We start from the raw sequence: 16,877 nt of genomic DNA, 5'->3' as shown, positions 1-16,877 counted from the left end.
AAGTGGTGTGCACTTGAATATTTAAAATCAGTGTCACCCAAATCCATTTGAACTCACTCTTCCTACGCATATAAGGTTAAAAAAAACACAGTTGACCGACTGAAATGGTCCATGGTCTGGCATGTGCTCAAGGCTTTTTAATGTGGTTTACTCAATGGGCTGCTCTGCACCCTGGAGAGAGTATCCTGTTTGTCCTTCCTTTCTCTCCACCAGGAAGGCATTTGTTCTTATTCAGCCCCTGTATCTTGTCAGCCACTCTTAAGAGGGTGTATTTCAATATTTTACATTGATAAATTATTTTTAAGATAAGTGAGTTAAGGAGCTATTGATGTATTGTATTTTCCCCGTCTGCTAAGCCCTAAGTATAGAGCCTCGTCAAGAACGAATATGATCCTGTGCACCTTGATTGAAGAGGATCATTTTGCGGTGCCCTTTTATTGGAAGCGAACTCCCCCTGCCAACTCATTTGATCACAGAGAACACTAAATATGCAAGCTGTCATTATTGGGAGTATTGTTACGTTCCCCTGCAGTTGTTGTAAACTGTGAAAATGTCAAACTTCCAGACTCTCTGTCGCCATCCTGGCTTGCGTCATTAACTGGACAAGTCACTGTACGCACACAAGCGAAGTGTATCCATCCGCGCCGAGGAGCGCACGAAAAGTAGGGCTATCGATAAACGCTTTGGCACTCCGCCAATCTGACAATGAATCCGTTTTCATTTTTACTATGGGATTTTTTTTTTTTGCTTGATCTAATTAATTAGACTTTATTTCCAGTGTCGCATGTTAGCGCTGAAATGAGCAGATTACGAGTTATACGGGATTGACCCCCTAATTAAGACCACTCAAAAAATGGCAAAACAAAAGGTAGGGCGATGTCTTAAACGTATCTTTTTAAAAATATGCAAGTTGATATAACATATGGTTCAAACAGAGTTCACAAACAACGTTTCCGTAGCCGCAAAAGTCAGATTATCCTACAAATTTGTCAGAATGCGCTCCTTTGGGGTAATTTAACCATAGCAACAGCGATTTCTTTGGGATCGATATCTGGTCGTGCATCGACAGAAGCAGTACTTCTGCCACTGTTTATTACTTTTGTTATATATTTACACATAACTCATATATAAAAACGTTATATATATTGATATTGCATTATTTTAAGTGTTTTTAATATTTACATTTAGTCATTTAGCAGACGCTTTTATCCAAAGCGACTTACAAATGAGGACAAAAGATCAAACTGAGATTCCATAAAAACATAAACTGACAGTCATCAGACTACAATTTGTGTTGCACTACCTGAACCTCAATCGATTTTTTTCTTTCAAATTTCTAAGAAATTCTTTTGGAGCGTTTACCATTTGAAAGTCACATTCTAGAAATTTCCGCAAAAAAAAAAAAGTCACGAAAACTTCAACAAATCACTTTCTCTTTACAACCTTGGCCAAAAAGGTGCATCGCTTCATGTGAAAGGGAAGACAGCTGTCCACACTTGTCATCTGACCCCGAAAACAAATTATAAGTGAAACGCCGCTGCCCACAATGACCTGTTTTCTCTCAATAATAGGCCTGTGAGTGAGTCTCGGGCTGCTCTTTTTGAATGGGATGATCCCTGTGCGTGTCTGACGTCCTGGGAGAGTTCCAGGAGCCGCGGATGAATTCCGCACGAAGGCGCTGAGGCTCCAGTCAGACTGACGCCGCGGCGCTCGCTCCATCCAAACACACTCGCTGTACACCTCCAGTCGGCCAGAGATTCGGCGTTCCGCTCTTTCGCGGAATTTCTCCACTACGCAGATTGTTATTCAACTCGTCGCATTAAGGTAAGGAATAAAACACGTATTATTATAGATAATAAGTTTATTTCAGGATTTAAAAATTAAACGTTTTATGAATTATAAGAATAAGTCATGACAAGTGTCTGTTTTATTTTTATTTTTTACTTTTATTAACTTCCTCACGTTAAAACTCGTTGCTTCTTGCGTAAACCCGTATAACACGGTAGGCTGCGTAAACATAGATGTTGTTTGTTATGCCACTTGCTGTTTAAAGATGCTGCTCCACAGAGACGTCTCGTGACAGTTGTTACACCTCGAATAGTTTGATTTAAAAAAGTGCTAAATGTAACATTACAGCATTTCTTAAAGCAAAAAAACAAAACACAGTGAAGTTGATGGAAAGGATGTGTATGCGCGTTCGCGGGGGAGTTAGGTGATTAAGCCTATCTCTGCACTCAGACTGCCAGACGCCAGTTTCATAAGGACACACTGCCTTTGAGAACAGAGCAGATGAATTCACCCGGCCTCAATTGATCTGCCTGCCTGTGCCTATTTGAAACCAAAGCATGATTTCATGCACCGCTGTTAGTCCTGTATGGTTTCATTTTTCTCCTATGGTTATTTGATTTAGTTAGGGGTGTGTTAACACCTCTAGTATTGCATGCACTAATATTTTCAGAAGCTATTATTTGACTAGTCTGGCCAAAGATGGAAGCAAGCATCTCTGGTTTCAAATGCTCAAACGGCATTGATTTTTAGCAGATCGTTTTCTGCATCAGAAAGCTTGGGCAGGAAAGGGAGAGGACGAATAGGTGAGGTCCAGTGAGAAACACAGTAGGACCTGTTGACAGCAATAATAACTCCTCAGCAATATTTCAGAAATCCCAGCAGGCACAGATGCATGATGTTGGGTTCCAGTAAAAGATCTTGAGATCTGCTTAGGAAAATGTTTTACTCCAATAAATTACACCCAAATAGAATGATTCTGACGAAAAGAATATGTCCATGTCACATTTGACCCCCAAAGTCATAAGAAGGAAACAAAAAATATATATTTTGCTTAATATTAATTTAGATTTTGGCATGGTTTGGCATCATTTTTTCATGACAATTGAGCACATTTTTGTCGCTAATTCACAATAACATAATGCAAAAAGTATACATTTTTGTTTTACTAAATACACAAATAACTATAAGTATCTAATTTTCATTTGTGTAATGTAAAAAATTAATTATGTTTGTATTTTTAACTTTCCATTTGTACTGATTTAAAGAATTTATATTTTTAAAGATTAAATAATTTTAAACAATTAAATAATTTAAAAACAATTAATTTATTTAATTCAATTATCAATACATTTTAATTTGATCAATTATTCAATTAATTTTATTAAATTTTAATCATTTTATTAATGCAAATCTGATATGATTCTTTGTTTTTTTCCCACCAGATTAAACAGCTGACCGCCCGACGAAAAAAATCACTGTCAGGGGGTTTATTCTATACCCGCCTGTATCTTGGCAGGGGGTTTATTCTATACCCGCCTGTATCTTGGCTGTAAAGAAATAAACTGAAGCTCCTGGGTTGGAGTGATTTAAAACAGATTTGCCCCAAGCTTTGAGAAAAATCCATCGCATGATGCACTCCACTACATCCATCACGTCCCTCTTCTCCTTCACCAGTCCAGCAGTGAAAAGGCTGCTGGGCTGGAAACAAGGAGACGAGGAGGAAAAGTGGGCAGAAAAGGCTGTGGATTCCCTCGTAAAGAAGCTCAAGAAGAAAAAAGGGGCCATGGAAGAGCTGGAAAAGGCTCTGAGCTGTCCTGGCCAGCCCAGTAAATGCGTTACCATTCCTCGGTCCCTGGACGGAAGGCTCCAGGTGTCCCATCGTAAAGGTCTGCCACATGTTATCTACTGCAGAGTGTGGCGCTGGCCGGATCTTCAGTCCCACCACGAGCTCAAAGCGCTGGACTGCTGCGAGTTTCCTTTCGGCTCCAAGCAAAAGGATATCTGCATCAATCCATATCATTACCGCCGTGTGGAGACGCCAGGTCGAAATCAATACACAAACCACTTATCTTGTTTTTTTTTCTTCTTCATATCGATTATCGCTTCATGCATCTGTAAGTAACTTTTCTTGCTTTTTTTCAAACAGTTCTGCCCCCAGTTCTTGTGCCACGTCACAGTGAGTTCAATCCCCAGCACAGCTTATTGGCAAAGTTCCGAAATGCTTCCCTACACAACGAGACGCCAGGTCGAAATCAATACACAAACCACTTATCTTGTTTTTTTTCTTCTTCATATCGATTATCGCTTCATGCATCTGTAAGTAACTTTTTGTATAACTTTTTGCTTTTTTTCAAACAGTTCTGCCCCCAGTTCTTGTGCCACGTCACAGTGAGTTCAATCCCCAGCACAGCTTATTGGCAAAGTTCCGAAATGCTTCCCTACACAATGAGCCTCTCATGCCCCAGAATGCCACTTACCCAGACTCCTTCCCAGCGATGCCCTGTAGCTCATTCTCTTCATCCCCCTCCAGCTCTTTAAACCAGTCCCCGACTGTGCACAGCTACCCCAACTCCCCCAGCAGTGGGACCGACCCTGGGAGCCCCTACCAAATTACAGGTACAACAAAGGAACAAAGATTTCTCAAGCATTTTATTTGATGACAATCGTCTTGGTCATTCAAAACGTGTTCTCCTTCCACAGCAGAGACGCCTCCACCACCCTACAGTATGATGGAGACCTCTCCATCTGAGGGTGTGAAACCAGGGGAGTCCTCCAATGCCAATAAACTCATTCTGTCAGCCCCACACAGAGGTGAGACACTAGACTAAATATACTTAATGTGCATTGTGTACATTGAAATGTGAAAAAGTTGTGAACACACCTACTCATTTACAGTGTTGTTGTTATTAACTAAAACTGTTACAAATAGTTTTTGTTCATTGAAAGAAAGCGGAAATAAAGTAAAAAGTTAATAATTAGATGAAAATAAACTTCAAATTAAAAACTGAAAACAAAAATGAGAAATATTCACTTGACTAACAACTAACTGAAATTAAAAACAATACACCGAATTATTAAAACTAAAATAAAATGTCAACTAATAGAAATATTTGAAGAATAATGACTAAAATTAATATGAAAAACTGAAAATAAAAAAATAAAAGCGAATTTAAAATATTAATAAATACTAAAATAGTATATAAGTAATACTAAAATAATTCATTTTAGAATAAAACTCATCAAAACTATGAAATAACACTAATGGAAATGAAATATGTAGTGACAAAAATGTTAAGTAATTTTATAAAACATTGAAACTGAGCGAATCGGAATCCACCAAGCTTTAAACAGCCTGAGTATTAAACTGCGAATGACAAAACTGCAGCAAGCACTTATAATAAACAGAATATTATTATTATGCATTGGTGCCGATGCTAATATAGTTACTAGTATTATAGTTCTCTTTATAGTTATTGTTCTTGGTGTTAACGGACCTTAACCTATCCATTTAAAACAAATTAAAGCAATTTGAATTTATTAAAGAAATCTCCATTTATATTTGCATATGTCATATCCAGTGTTGGGGAAAGTTACTTTTAAAAGTAATGCATTACAATAACTAATTATGTTACTTTTTATGGAAAGTAATGCGTTACTTTTGCGTTACTTTTTAAATCTGGACAGGGCTTGCTTGTTTATTCGTTACTTTACTAGTTACTTGGAAAAAAGTAATCTGATTACGTAACTCGCGTTACTTGTAATGAGTTACCCCCAACACTGGTCATATCTCTAAATTTCTAATTTCAATCTTTTAAGCATGAACCAGATGAAAAGTTTATTTTTTTAAATCATGAGAAAAATGAATCCAATCTGGTGTGCCCAAACAATAAAAGTGTAATCATGATAACATTATTTCAAATTAAAATGCATCATGAAAATGGAATGAATCTGAATACTATGAGGTATTATAAATTTTTTTCCCAGACTTGAGGCCGGTGTGTTATGAGGAACCAGAATACTGGTGTTCAGTTGCGTATTATGAACTAAACAACAGGGTGGGCGAGACATTCCATGCCTCTTCCAGAAGCATCCTCGTGGACGGCTTCACAGACCCCTCCAACAACAAGAACCGCTTCTGCCTCGGATTACTATCCAACGTCAACCGAAACTCCACCATTGAACACACTCGCAGACACATAGGCAAAGGTTTGTTGAAAGTTTTAAATTTCTGTTTTTTTTCTTTTCTTTGATGAGGTTTTTGGGATCAAAAATAGACAGAAAACACAGTTGTTCTGAGAAGATCAAGCTGCTGATAATCTTCCATCAGTGGATTCAATTCCAAGAGAAGGTCATTAAAACAACTGAAATCACCACTTGCTAGACACTGTTTAGTGCTGGCCAGTCAACACTGCACTTCAGAAAGCCAGCGAGACAGATAAGAGTCCACATTATCCAAATGTTGGCTTTTCTCAGGGTACTAGATGAGCGTCACTGTGCCAGTGTTGGAAAGACATTAAGTGTTGCCATAGGTTACAGCAGTGACAGGGAAGGGTATGCACACATACACATGCTGGGCACAGATGGACAGAGGCCAAGTTTGAGTTTCATCTACTTGTGTGAGAGAGATCCTGGTGGGAAGAGCGCCAAGGACAACGACACAAACCAGATCAGGATGCTTCAGGAGAATGGAGATTATTAAGGTTTCTGCTTGGAACGTGATAAAACGTGATGAATGCTGGGCTTGGGGATAGTGATTTCTGGGATTTACGAAGTTCAAAGGTGGATATACTGTTTTATGTGTCAACTTTGTGCTTTGTAGAAATTGTTAGATGTTACTTTTATTCTTTTTGTTGACCTGTAAAGCAGTGTTATTTTAGCATTACTTATATACTGTTATACTTCTTTATAAATATTTAAAATTAGCTTTTATTTTTTCAGTTTAAATTTAAATTTTACTTTAATTTGTAATCATTTAATGTGCATTTGATTTTGTGCTTCTTTTTTAATATTATTATAGTATAATAGTATTTTCTTACGAGTTTAATTTACTTTTACTTCCGTCTGAGATTTGAATTTATTTCCACTTAGTAAATTTAGTGCTTCATCTTAATTGTATTTCAATTAGTTGCCAAGACAATATTTAAAATTTTTATCTCTTTGTGCTTTGTAGAAATTGTTAGATGTTACTTTTATTCTTTTTGTTGACCTGTAAAGCAGTGTTATTTTAGCATTACTTATATACTGTTATACTTCTTTATAAATATTTAAAATTAGCTTTTACTTTTTCAGTTTAAATTTAAATTTTACTTTAATTTGTAATCATTTAATGTGCATTTGATTTTGTGCTTCTTTTTTAATATTACTATTTAAGTTTTAAATATTTGTATTTTCTTACGAGTTTAATTTACTTTTACTTCCGTCTGAGATTTGAATTTATTTCCACTTAGTAAATTTAGTGCTTCAGCTTAATTGTATTTCAATTAGTTGCCAAGACAATATTTCTAATTTTTATCTTTTTTTCCAATTTTATTTAAATTAACAAAAATGTTTTTAATAGTTTTCATTATAGTTAACAATAATAACCCTGCTAAATGTGTCTTAAATGCTAATGGTATCTCTCTATATTGAAAATCCTAAATCTGACTTTCTTGTTTTCAAGAAAATGGCATTATTATGGAAACTAAATATATAAGAATAAGCAAAATGCACTGTTGTATAATTTATAAACTCATAAAAGTTACTGGTTACATACTAGAATGGAATGAGAATGAACACAAGTTTACAAAAAGAATGAAAAAAAATGTAAAATAACTTATTGACTATTAGTTAAGTGATGCCAGTGGATCTAGAAAGCTCATTTAGAAAAAGAACAGTTGGAACAATTTGATCAGTTTTTGGAATACAATTAATAAGTGAGTTAAAAGTACATTTTGATTTCATTTTCATGACTTTAAATGATAAATGTGCAATTATTAACCCATTTTTGAAGTCTTCTTCTTTTGTTTTAGGTGTGCACTTGTATTACATCGGAGGAGAGGTGTACGCAGAGTGTCTGAGTGACAGCAGTATTTTCGTACAGAGTCGGAACTGTAACCACCAGCACGGTTTCCATCCCACCACCGTCTGCAAGATCCCGAGTGGATGCAGCCTGAAGATCTTCAACAACCAGCTGTTTGCCCAGCTGCTGTCACAGTCAGTCAATCACGGCTTCGAGGTGGTGTATGAACTTACCAAGATGTGCACCATCAGGATGAGCTTTGTCAAGGTAAAGAGGTTTATATAGAATATATAGAAGAGCGACTAATAACGTGTCATGTTAACACCCTGGCAGCCACCTAGAACAGCATAGCAACACCCTGCCTACCACCAGCAGAAGAGCCAACTCATTAGTCACTAGTCAAATCTGCACTGGGAATAAAATTACACTGGTTCTAATGTATGCTTCTGATTCACTTGAAATAACTGAATCATTAGAGTCTTTCCTTTGGGAATCAGTCTACACTGGTTGTCCTAGATGCATTTGATTCACCTAGAAGAACCGGCTCATAAGAGTCATTTGTTCGGAAATCAGACTACACTGGTTGCACTGTATGCTTTTGATTCGCTATCGCAAATTCAGAAAGGTCATCAACGTCATTCACAAGCTAACAGCTCTTGAGGTGCTTAGCACTTCCAAACCGAAAATCTATGTGTTGCTATGCAAACTTAATATGTAGTTATTCTAATCTCTGGCTTGCTGTTTTATGGATGTTGCTCTGCCAAAACACACTGCAGATCCCATTGCTCTAGAGACTGATACGACACATACCATTTTCCCTGCTTGATTTATATGAATCCAGACAAAAAAACACAATAAATTGATTGTGTTAATTTCTAAGCTAAAATATTAATTAAACGCAAGGTTTGGGGAAACAAGTTTGCAATTATTTTTGTAAATCCTTTAGGTGCTGCTGGTCAATTGGAAATTAAATATTTTTGTTGATTTGCTTTTAAAACCTGCTTGCTGCTTTAGAAGTTGTATAAACACGCCCAAGTATTGAGAATGAAATCTGTCCTCTTCCCAGGGCTGGGGAGCCGAGTACCACCGTCAGGATGTCACCAGCACCCCCTGCTGGATAGAAATCCACCTGAATGGGCCCCTGCAGTGGCTAGACAAAGTTCTGACCCAGATGGGCTCCCCACACAATCCTATTTCCTCTGTGTCCTAATGCATTACAGAACAAGGGGAATATAGTTCTCTAATAGACTTTTATAGCACCCCATAATGCTCTTTCTCTTGTGAAAATATGTCTTTTCAGTGGATGTTTATTGTACTACATATATGTACAATATCATGCTGTTAAGTAAGCAGTAGATCAGTGTTGCAATGATTTTAATAAAGAAAAAACACTACTACTTCACAGTATGTAGTAGCTGAGATCAATTCAGACAGAAACTCTCCAATAGGAAGCCAAAGAAATGTGTTAGGCAGGTACTTGTTCTGGAAATGGTTTATTTGTGTCATATTTTGGCTAATATGTGTCTTCTATAACATTTCATGTTGTTTTGCATTTGCGTTAGCTTTCTTGTTCTTGTAATACAAAAAACTCCCTTCTATTTCTGCCTGTTTATTTTCTGACCTGAAAAATCCTTAAGTATTAATGCTTTTAAAGCTGAAAACTGCACAAGATCAATAAAACTTCATTGGAACGCCCTCAGCAACTTACTGAGTTTACACCATGTTTAAAATAATAATAAAGCTGATGAACAATTCTGTTTGTGTGATGTTACTTTCAGCTACACGGTCAAGATGTGGCAAAAAAGGTGAAACTAAACTGTAGCTTTCACTGGTGACATTATTACAGATAGGATTGATCACTAAATATTCTTTTGATAACAGCTGCCATTTCATATTTTCTATCAATAATTAAAAAATCCAAAAAGACACTACATGTGGCCGAACAGGGTGCTTATTCAAATGGATTGTTGATATATATATAGTAGATTTAGCTGCTAATTCATTTCATGATCTCAAAGAGATTGATGATGACAGAAGTACTTCAGATCAATCAGATCCTTGTCAAATATCCAAGTTCTCAGAATGCAGTGTTGATAGTCTCCTCACCATCAAGGATGGCTGTAGGTCACAGATGCTAATGGTTCTCACATGAGTATAGAATACTGCCGTTGTAAAAATGTCATTGAAAATGTGGCTGCATTAAATCATCAACAGGATGAGTAAAACATCTTCAGTAGTTGTGCTGTGTTTGAGCTCGATTCTGTGTGGTCAGTAAACGCTGCTGCTGCTGCTGAAGGAAACTGATGACTTCTGGACTCCTCAGCAGAGACTGAAACCCAAAAACAACAACATGAGCTGATGGTAAGTCACCTTGCTATGAAATAATACTGGGCTAATATGAATATTAATGGCATTCATATTACAAATAAAAGACACATATGACATTTTGAAATTATATAAAATTCACTAACCCAATGAAACAAAGTACAGCTGACAAATAATCAGTCAATCAATACACACACACACTCACACACACATATATATACACGCATACATATTTATGCATATGTGGGATCCTGGGGATGCATATTTAAAATCTGAAAAACTAATGAACTTTCAAAAAAAGGTATTTATTTATATAGCTTTATTTTGCATTGCATATAATATAAAATTTTTGTGATTTTTTTGTTGTCCATAATGCCTTGTATAACATATGTATGACAGATTGATTTATAAAAAGAAAAACTTAATTCAAATTCCATCTTCACATGACTACATGAATTATGAATTAACTACTCTAATAACCACACACCTCGGCACATTATCATTAACTAAAACGAATACTATTAAAAATGTTTGTTAATTGAAATAAAACTGAAATAAAGGAACACAGATATTAGATGAAAAACTTAAAACGATGAAAGTATTTTTGTCAGTAATTAGTAAATGTGGCCTTGGTAATTAAATTAAGTAGGTTTAAGTACTAAAATTGCTAACTGGAAATAAATAAAAGGTACAACTTTAAAATAAGATTTAATTTGCTAACATTAACTATATTAGTTAACATGAATAACATTTATATAGCATTTATTAATCTTAGTTCATATTGAGTTCAAAACTTACTAATATTATTAACATTTAGAATTTGTATCTGTTAACATTAGTTAATATACTGTGAACTAACATGAACATTTATATAACAACTAGCATTAACAAAGATTAATAAATGCTTAATTAATAAACGGTTAATACATTTACTTAGCAAATGAGACCTTATTTAAAAGTGTTACCAAATCAAATTTTAATTTAAACATTAAATAAAAATTAAACATAAGAAAAAATATATAAGAAATTACAAAAACGCATAATTAAAATTGAATCTCAAACTACAAAATATAAAAACAATTCAAAAACTATTATAGTAAACTGTCTTCAACACTTCCCTGCACCCATGACATTCAGTCAATAGGGAGTATATGACTAAAACTAATGATTACTATATTACAAAAAAGTGTTTAATGCTCTTACCAGTCTCTTCTGGTTCAGCACCTGCTCGATGAGGGACGGTCTGGCGGGTCTGTCTCCTATGGTACCCAGCCGTTGCTTAGTAACAGATACAGGCCTCTCCTCCGAACTCTCCTTCACATCACGAACAAATAAAAGTATTTGAATCAAGCCTAGAAAGTTGGGATAAAAAAGAATTGAATGCATCAACTGAAGCTGTCATTTATCCCAAATGAGCATTTCTTACGTCTAGTTTTCCCGACGACATGGCCTGGTCGCTTTTCTTTTTCTTGTACTTGTCCTTGTACATTTTATTCCGGTGTTTTTTGCACATCCAGGGCTTCCTGGCTTTGGCCACCTGCGTCGTGGTCTCGGTGCAGCCGTCATAGATGCAGGTCTTGGGCACGTTCTCGCTCTCTCCGGACGTCTCGTCGTCGTTGAGCTCCTCCGGACTGACCGCGCCGTCTCTCGCCTCCGGCGCGTCGCTCTCTTCGCCCGGATCTTCCGCGTCGTACGGGAAGCTCTCCTGGTCCTGGTCGTTGCTGTCCGCGGCTGCCGAGGTTTGGCCGTCTTTACCCGTGTTCGCTAAACTAAGATGAACGTTGTCGCTCATTTTGTCTGTTTAGAGTAAAACCCAAAATGCCCACCTGTCATCCGACCTTTATGAACGGACTGACCAGACTGGCCTTTTTTGTGAACTCGGCACAGAACAAATTATTGTTAAGCTGATTTTATATGACTGTCATTAAAAATGCCCCATTTTTTAATAAAAGTAACCCAATAGAAAAATATGAGGAGTGAATATGTGAAGGACTCCTATCACGACAAAAACAAAACAGCGATGGCCGCTGCAGAAAGACAGACTCGCCTGTGTGATCAAATGGACGTTGCGCCCTCTAGCGGTGCAGATACTTCAATACACTGGACTAAAACTACATTTCCACGGCGACTCTGAAATATATGAACTTGAAAACTAAACATCAGATTAAATGACAAATGAGAGCACAAAAAACTGTCAACACCTTCCACTCCGTTTATGGCGCAGTGTACAGGGCATTGACAACGCTGACCCACTAACTAGAATCCAGCGTCGCTAAAGCCTCGGAATCAGATCGATCATGTATCAAGTCAAGTTACTGTTACATTCAGCATACGTGCCTAAGAACCAATGATCCACCTCCCCCAGCACATAACTGCTGAGTTCACGAAACCTTGCAGCTCTAGTTTCTTCCCAACAGCTGTTAGGCAGCTCAATTAACTACTTTATGGCCCCCTGACTTCATTATTTATAAATTATCTGTGTTGGATCTCAGATTGCTGTATTGTTTATTGCAGACTGTATTGCGCATATTGTATTCTATCATCCATTTGAGAATAGTATCTATTAAATAAGTAGGCTAGATAAGACAAATATCTAAATATATCAAATAGTTCAATTGTGTTATGGAAGCCCGCAAGGACAAAATGCTTTGGCAAATCATAATCTGACAGAAAATGTCACAATTATGTGATAAAAGTCAAAATTATGACAAACTGAATTGAAATTATGAGATAAAATAACATGGTCAAATTTTTGTCATCATGTTTTTTTATTTCAACTTTTCCCCCCAAAATGACTTAGTATGTCATAATTTTGATTTTTTATCTATATATTTTTTGACTTTTGTCATAATTTCATCTTTTTATGTCATGACATTTCAGCTTTTTATCTTGTAATTATTTCACAGTATCTCATAATTTTATGATTCTTATCTCATTATCTCATACTTGTGACTTTTATATCATAATTATGATTTACCGAAAAATCTGCATAAATGTCAACAATTCTGTGTTTTTCTGTCAATATGGGGTGCTGTGTGTACATTAATGAGGAAAAAAAATTAACTTAAATGATTTTAGCAAATGGCTGCAATATAACAAAGAGTGAAAAATTTAAGGGGGTCTGAATACTTTCCGTACCCACTGTATATATATATTTTTTTTTTCTTTCTTTTTTTCATATATATAAAAGTATTGGTTTTAAATTATATTACATTATTTTGATTTACAAATTACAGAAAGTATTTGGAAATGTTTTCTCGTTGTCGAACATTATTGGATCCTGTCCGTAGTTGAGCTGTGTGAACCTAAGTGAAACTGGCTTTATAAAAATCACCTTAACACTTAAGTACATGCAAAAGTGAGTTTTAAACAATAAATCTATTATGATCTGTTTGCTATATTTTATTTATATTGCAATGGAATTCATGCATTTATAAGTGTACCTGAAGTATTTAAATAGTTTTGGGGGGCCACTGCATGCTGTTCCTTTTCATTATAGCACCACACATTTTTACTGCTTTTTTTTTGCTTGGTAAAGTGATTATTATTATGCATATTTTATGAGCAAATCAGATTTTATTCAAGGCTTCCAAGGGATGACATGTTGTATTCTTGATGTTTTAAAGTATATTCTTGAATGAAAATGTCGTCATATTGTCAAATATCATTTTCATTATGACAGAGTCAGCATGACAGTTTTTCTATTTCTATTTATGTACATAATGTGATTGATATACACAAGTCATTAATAGGCCTATTTTTCCTAAATCATACAAAGCCTTCATGACAATGCTTCAGTACAGTCTATTTCAATACAAGATCTGCTGCGGTTTATTTATTTGAAGTAATACACGGTTGGTGGAATTATTTACTCTGAATAATGTTAATGAAAATGACACTGATAATAATGATAAATATTTAAAGTACTTGCTAAAATATTTCTAAACTTGCAGAATGTCAGTACATTGAGACATGTGTAATCGATCTGTCTTTCTCAGCTGTCAGGACAGCGATGACACTGTTGATCTCTGTGAGGAGCCAAAAATAAAAATTCTGTCATCATTCACTCACGCTCAAGTTGTTCCAAACCGGCATGGATTTCTTTCCTCTGTTGACCACAAAAGAAGATATTTTGAAGAATGTGAGTAGCCAAACACTTTCTGGTCCCCACTGATTTCATAGTATTTTTTCCATTACAATAGAAGGCAATGGGGACCAACAACTGTTTAGTTACCCATATTCTTCAAAATGTCTTCTTTTATATTCAACAGAACAAAGAAACTCATACAAGTTTGGAAATACTTAAGGTTTATTTTTGGGTGAACTTTCCCTCTAACTAAATTTAAAAAAACGAGACCCTATTGTAAACCAATTGTAAACCAAATAAATTTTACGAGTTGCAATATTGCAGATTCTTGCGATGTTCAGAATTTGTTTTCGAGAACCCTGAAAATTGTCCACAGATGTGCGGACAAAACAAGTATTTTTAGTCTGCGGTTCACCTCACAACACAAAATGTGCTATTTGTTTGTTCGCCGGCATATTTCAGTTCCCTAAGATTCATTGTGTGTGACTACAGTCGTCTGAGCCACAGCGGGCCCTGAGAGCCTGTGATTAGAGTCTCATAAAGGGTCATGATTTATGACCACTTCCCCCAAAAATAAAAATTCTGTCATCATTCACTCACGCTCAAGTTGTTCCAAACCGGCATGGATTTCTTTCCTCTGTTGACCACAAAAGAAGATATTTTGAAGAATGTGAGTAGCCAAACACTTTCTGGTCCCCACTGATTTCATAGTATTTTTTCCATTACAATAGAAGGCAATGGGGACCAACAACTGTTTAGTTACCCATATTCTTCAAAATGTCTTCTTTAATATTCAACAGAACAAAGAAACTCATACAAGTTTGGAAATACTTAAGGTTTATTTTTGGGTGAACTTTCCCTCTAACTAAATTTTAAAAAATGAGACCCTATTGTAAACCAATTGTAAACCAAATAAATTTTACGAGTTGCAATATTGCAGATTCTTGCGATGTTCAGATTTTGTTTTCGAGAACCCTGAAAATTGTCCACAGATGTGCGGACAAAACAAGTATTTTTAGTGTGCGGTTCACCTCACAACACAAAATGTGCTATTTGTTTGTTCGCCGGCATATTTCAGTTCCCTAAGATTCATTGTGTGTGACTACAGTCGTCTGAGCCACAGCGGGCCCTGAGAGCCTGTGGTTAGAGTCTCATAAAGGGTCATGATTTATGACCACTTCCTTTTTTTTTCTGAGATGTGTTCGTCTGCAGAGACAGCAACAAACGAGAAATCACACTTATTTTCCTGGACGGTTCCTCAGTCAACTTTAATGTTCCCCCCACCAGCTTTTCAATATATGAGTGAGATGAGAATCCCTGCGGCAATATAAATCATTCGATCCTTCTTGTGGTTTGCCTGCAATTCCAGGAGAAGTTCAGCGGGTCATTACGGTGTGCGGCTCTAATCTGTGTTTATGGATTTCGTTTAGGGAAGCTTGTGGAAGGAGAATGTGGCTATTAAGAAAATGACTCAAACATAAAGCTCCACAGAGGATGTCAGTAAACGAGGGGAGTGGGGGATTGCGAAATACAGAGGGATGGAGAAGAAGAGATTTGAGACTGACTGGAATACCTGATGACTGTCAAAGCAAATACATCTTTTTTATCACTTACCATGTGATAATTTCAATTATGTGCATTAAATGACACATTTAAGCCCGTTTGAATATTTAAGAACAGTTTAGTTTTAACATTCAAATTGAAAACATCAACTAAGTAAATTCGGATAAATACAGTAGAAATACTGACCTTTTTGATGCAAAAAAAGAATAGTCGGCACTAAATCACACAGCTATCCGTCGTGCTCATCTCGTGCTCCCGGAGTGAATTCCTCATGGGATTCCTTAAGCTATAGCGCACGCTGAAATAGATGCCACTTGTGTTTATACTGAGAGAGGAAGCAGCGCATCTGAATGCGTTCGAGCTGAATCTCAACAGTGGGCTGGATATCGACTGTCCAGCTGTTGTACTCTGAATTCCCCCTCCCTCTCCGTTTCATTCCAATCATCTCTCTCCCTTTGTCATTCCCCCTCTCATCTCATTGACGTCTTCTCGGTTTCTTTAGCAGCTGATTTATGTTTCAATTAAAGACAAAAAGGAGGTCTTGCATAACTCACAAAAGATGATACCATCGTTCTTGCTTTAATTGCTGTAATTTGGATTTGATTATCTTAGGGATATTACTCAGCTCAGCAGCTCTGACTCTAGATGACAGGCTTCGCCCAGGCAGGGTCTGTCGTGTCTTCTCCCATGGTGCCGTGCTCAGTCATTCATATCTGTCAGAACTAATCACCGCTCTCATCAACACCATGAGCCGAAAGGCCTCTCATGTAGCCGTCTTTGTGGCGTCACTCTCAGATGTAATGAACACTCAATAATATGTCATACATTGTACAAAAGGGCTATTTTGCTTTGTAAATGAAGCGTGAGGATTTTTGTTCAATTTAGCCAGGCATAATCTTGTTTTACACAAATAAAGGTTTGAAAAGGTTCCATTATTTACAAACAAAGGTTCCAAAATGGGATTTCACAGTAATGCCATACACTCCTAAAATAAAGCTTCTTTATTGCATGATTCCATGAAGTACTTTTAATATCTATGGAACCTTTCAATTCCAATTCTTTATAGTGGATAATGGTTCTTCTGAGTTTAAAATGTTCTTCACACTAAGAAATATA

At 36.3% G+C, this 16,877-nt stretch overlaps 2 protein-coding genes across 2 annotated transcripts; one reads left to right on the top strand and one right to left on the bottom strand.

Moving 5' to 3' along the window:
* The first annotated feature begins 1,572 nt into the window (after window positions 1-1,572).
* On the top strand, window positions 1,573-9,650 carry LOC107589102 (mothers against decapentaplegic homolog 9). Its single transcript, XM_016277447.1, has 8 exons — window positions 1,573-1,824; window positions 3,231-3,830; window positions 3,935-4,033; window positions 4,147-4,404; window positions 4,489-4,599; window positions 5,773-5,994; window positions 7,797-8,053; window positions 8,853-9,650. Exons 2-8 carry the CDS (start codon window positions 3,416-3,418, stop codon window positions 8,994-8,996), a joined length of 1,506 nt encoding a protein of 501 aa, XP_016132933.1. The 5' UTR covers window positions 1,573-1,824; window positions 3,231-3,415; the 3' UTR covers window positions 8,997-9,650.
* Window positions 9,158-12,531, bottom strand: rfxap (regulatory factor X-associated protein). The gene is made up of 3 exons (XM_016277435.1): window positions 11,538-12,531; window positions 11,315-11,425; window positions 9,158-10,115 (listed from the first exon to the last, which is right to left on the bottom strand). The coding sequence occupies exons 1-3, from the start codon at window positions 11,901-11,903 to the stop codon at window positions 10,017-10,019; spliced, it is 576 nt and encodes a 191-aa protein (XP_016132921.1). The 5' UTR covers window positions 11,904-12,531; the 3' UTR covers window positions 9,158-10,016.
* Window positions 12,532-16,877: the final 4,346 nt, after the last annotated feature.

Source organism: Sinocyclocheilus grahami, unplaced genomic scaffold (genome assembly GCF_001515645.1).
Source record: "Sinocyclocheilus grahami isolate Dianchi unplaced genomic scaffold, SAMN03320097.WGS_v1.1 scaffold7.1, whole genome shotgun sequence".
NCBI lineage: Eukaryota > Metazoa > Chordata > Actinopteri > Cypriniformes > Cyprinidae > Sinocyclocheilus > Sinocyclocheilus grahami.
Note: the sequence above shows the minus strand (reverse complement) of the source record. Positions and strands in the feature narration are given on the sequence as shown.

Coding starts and splice junctions, on each gene's coding strand:
- LOC107589102 (XM_016277447.1), top strand. CDS start 3,416: ATGATGCACTCCACTACATCCATCACGTCCCTCTTCTCCTTCACCAGT. Junction 4,034..4,146: donor CCTACACAACGAGACGCCAG/GTCGAAATCAAT, acceptor TTTTTCAAACAG/TTCTGCCCCCAGTTCTTGTG. Junction 8,054..8,852: donor TCAGGATGAGCTTTGTCAAG/GTAAAGAGGTTT, acceptor TCCTCTTCCCAG/GGCTGGGGAGCCGAGTACCA.
- rfxap (XM_016277435.1), bottom strand. CDS start 11,903: ATGAGCGACAACGTTCATCTTAGTTTAGCGAACACGGGTAAAGACGGC. Junction 11,426..11,537: donor TGTCGTCGGGAAAACTAGAC/GTAAGAAATGCT, acceptor CGTGATGTGAAG/GAGAGTTCGGAGGAGAGGCC. Junction 10,116..11,314: donor TGCTGAACCAGAAGAGACTG/GTAAGAGCATTA, acceptor TTTGGGTTTCAG/TCTCTGCTGAGGAGTCCAGA.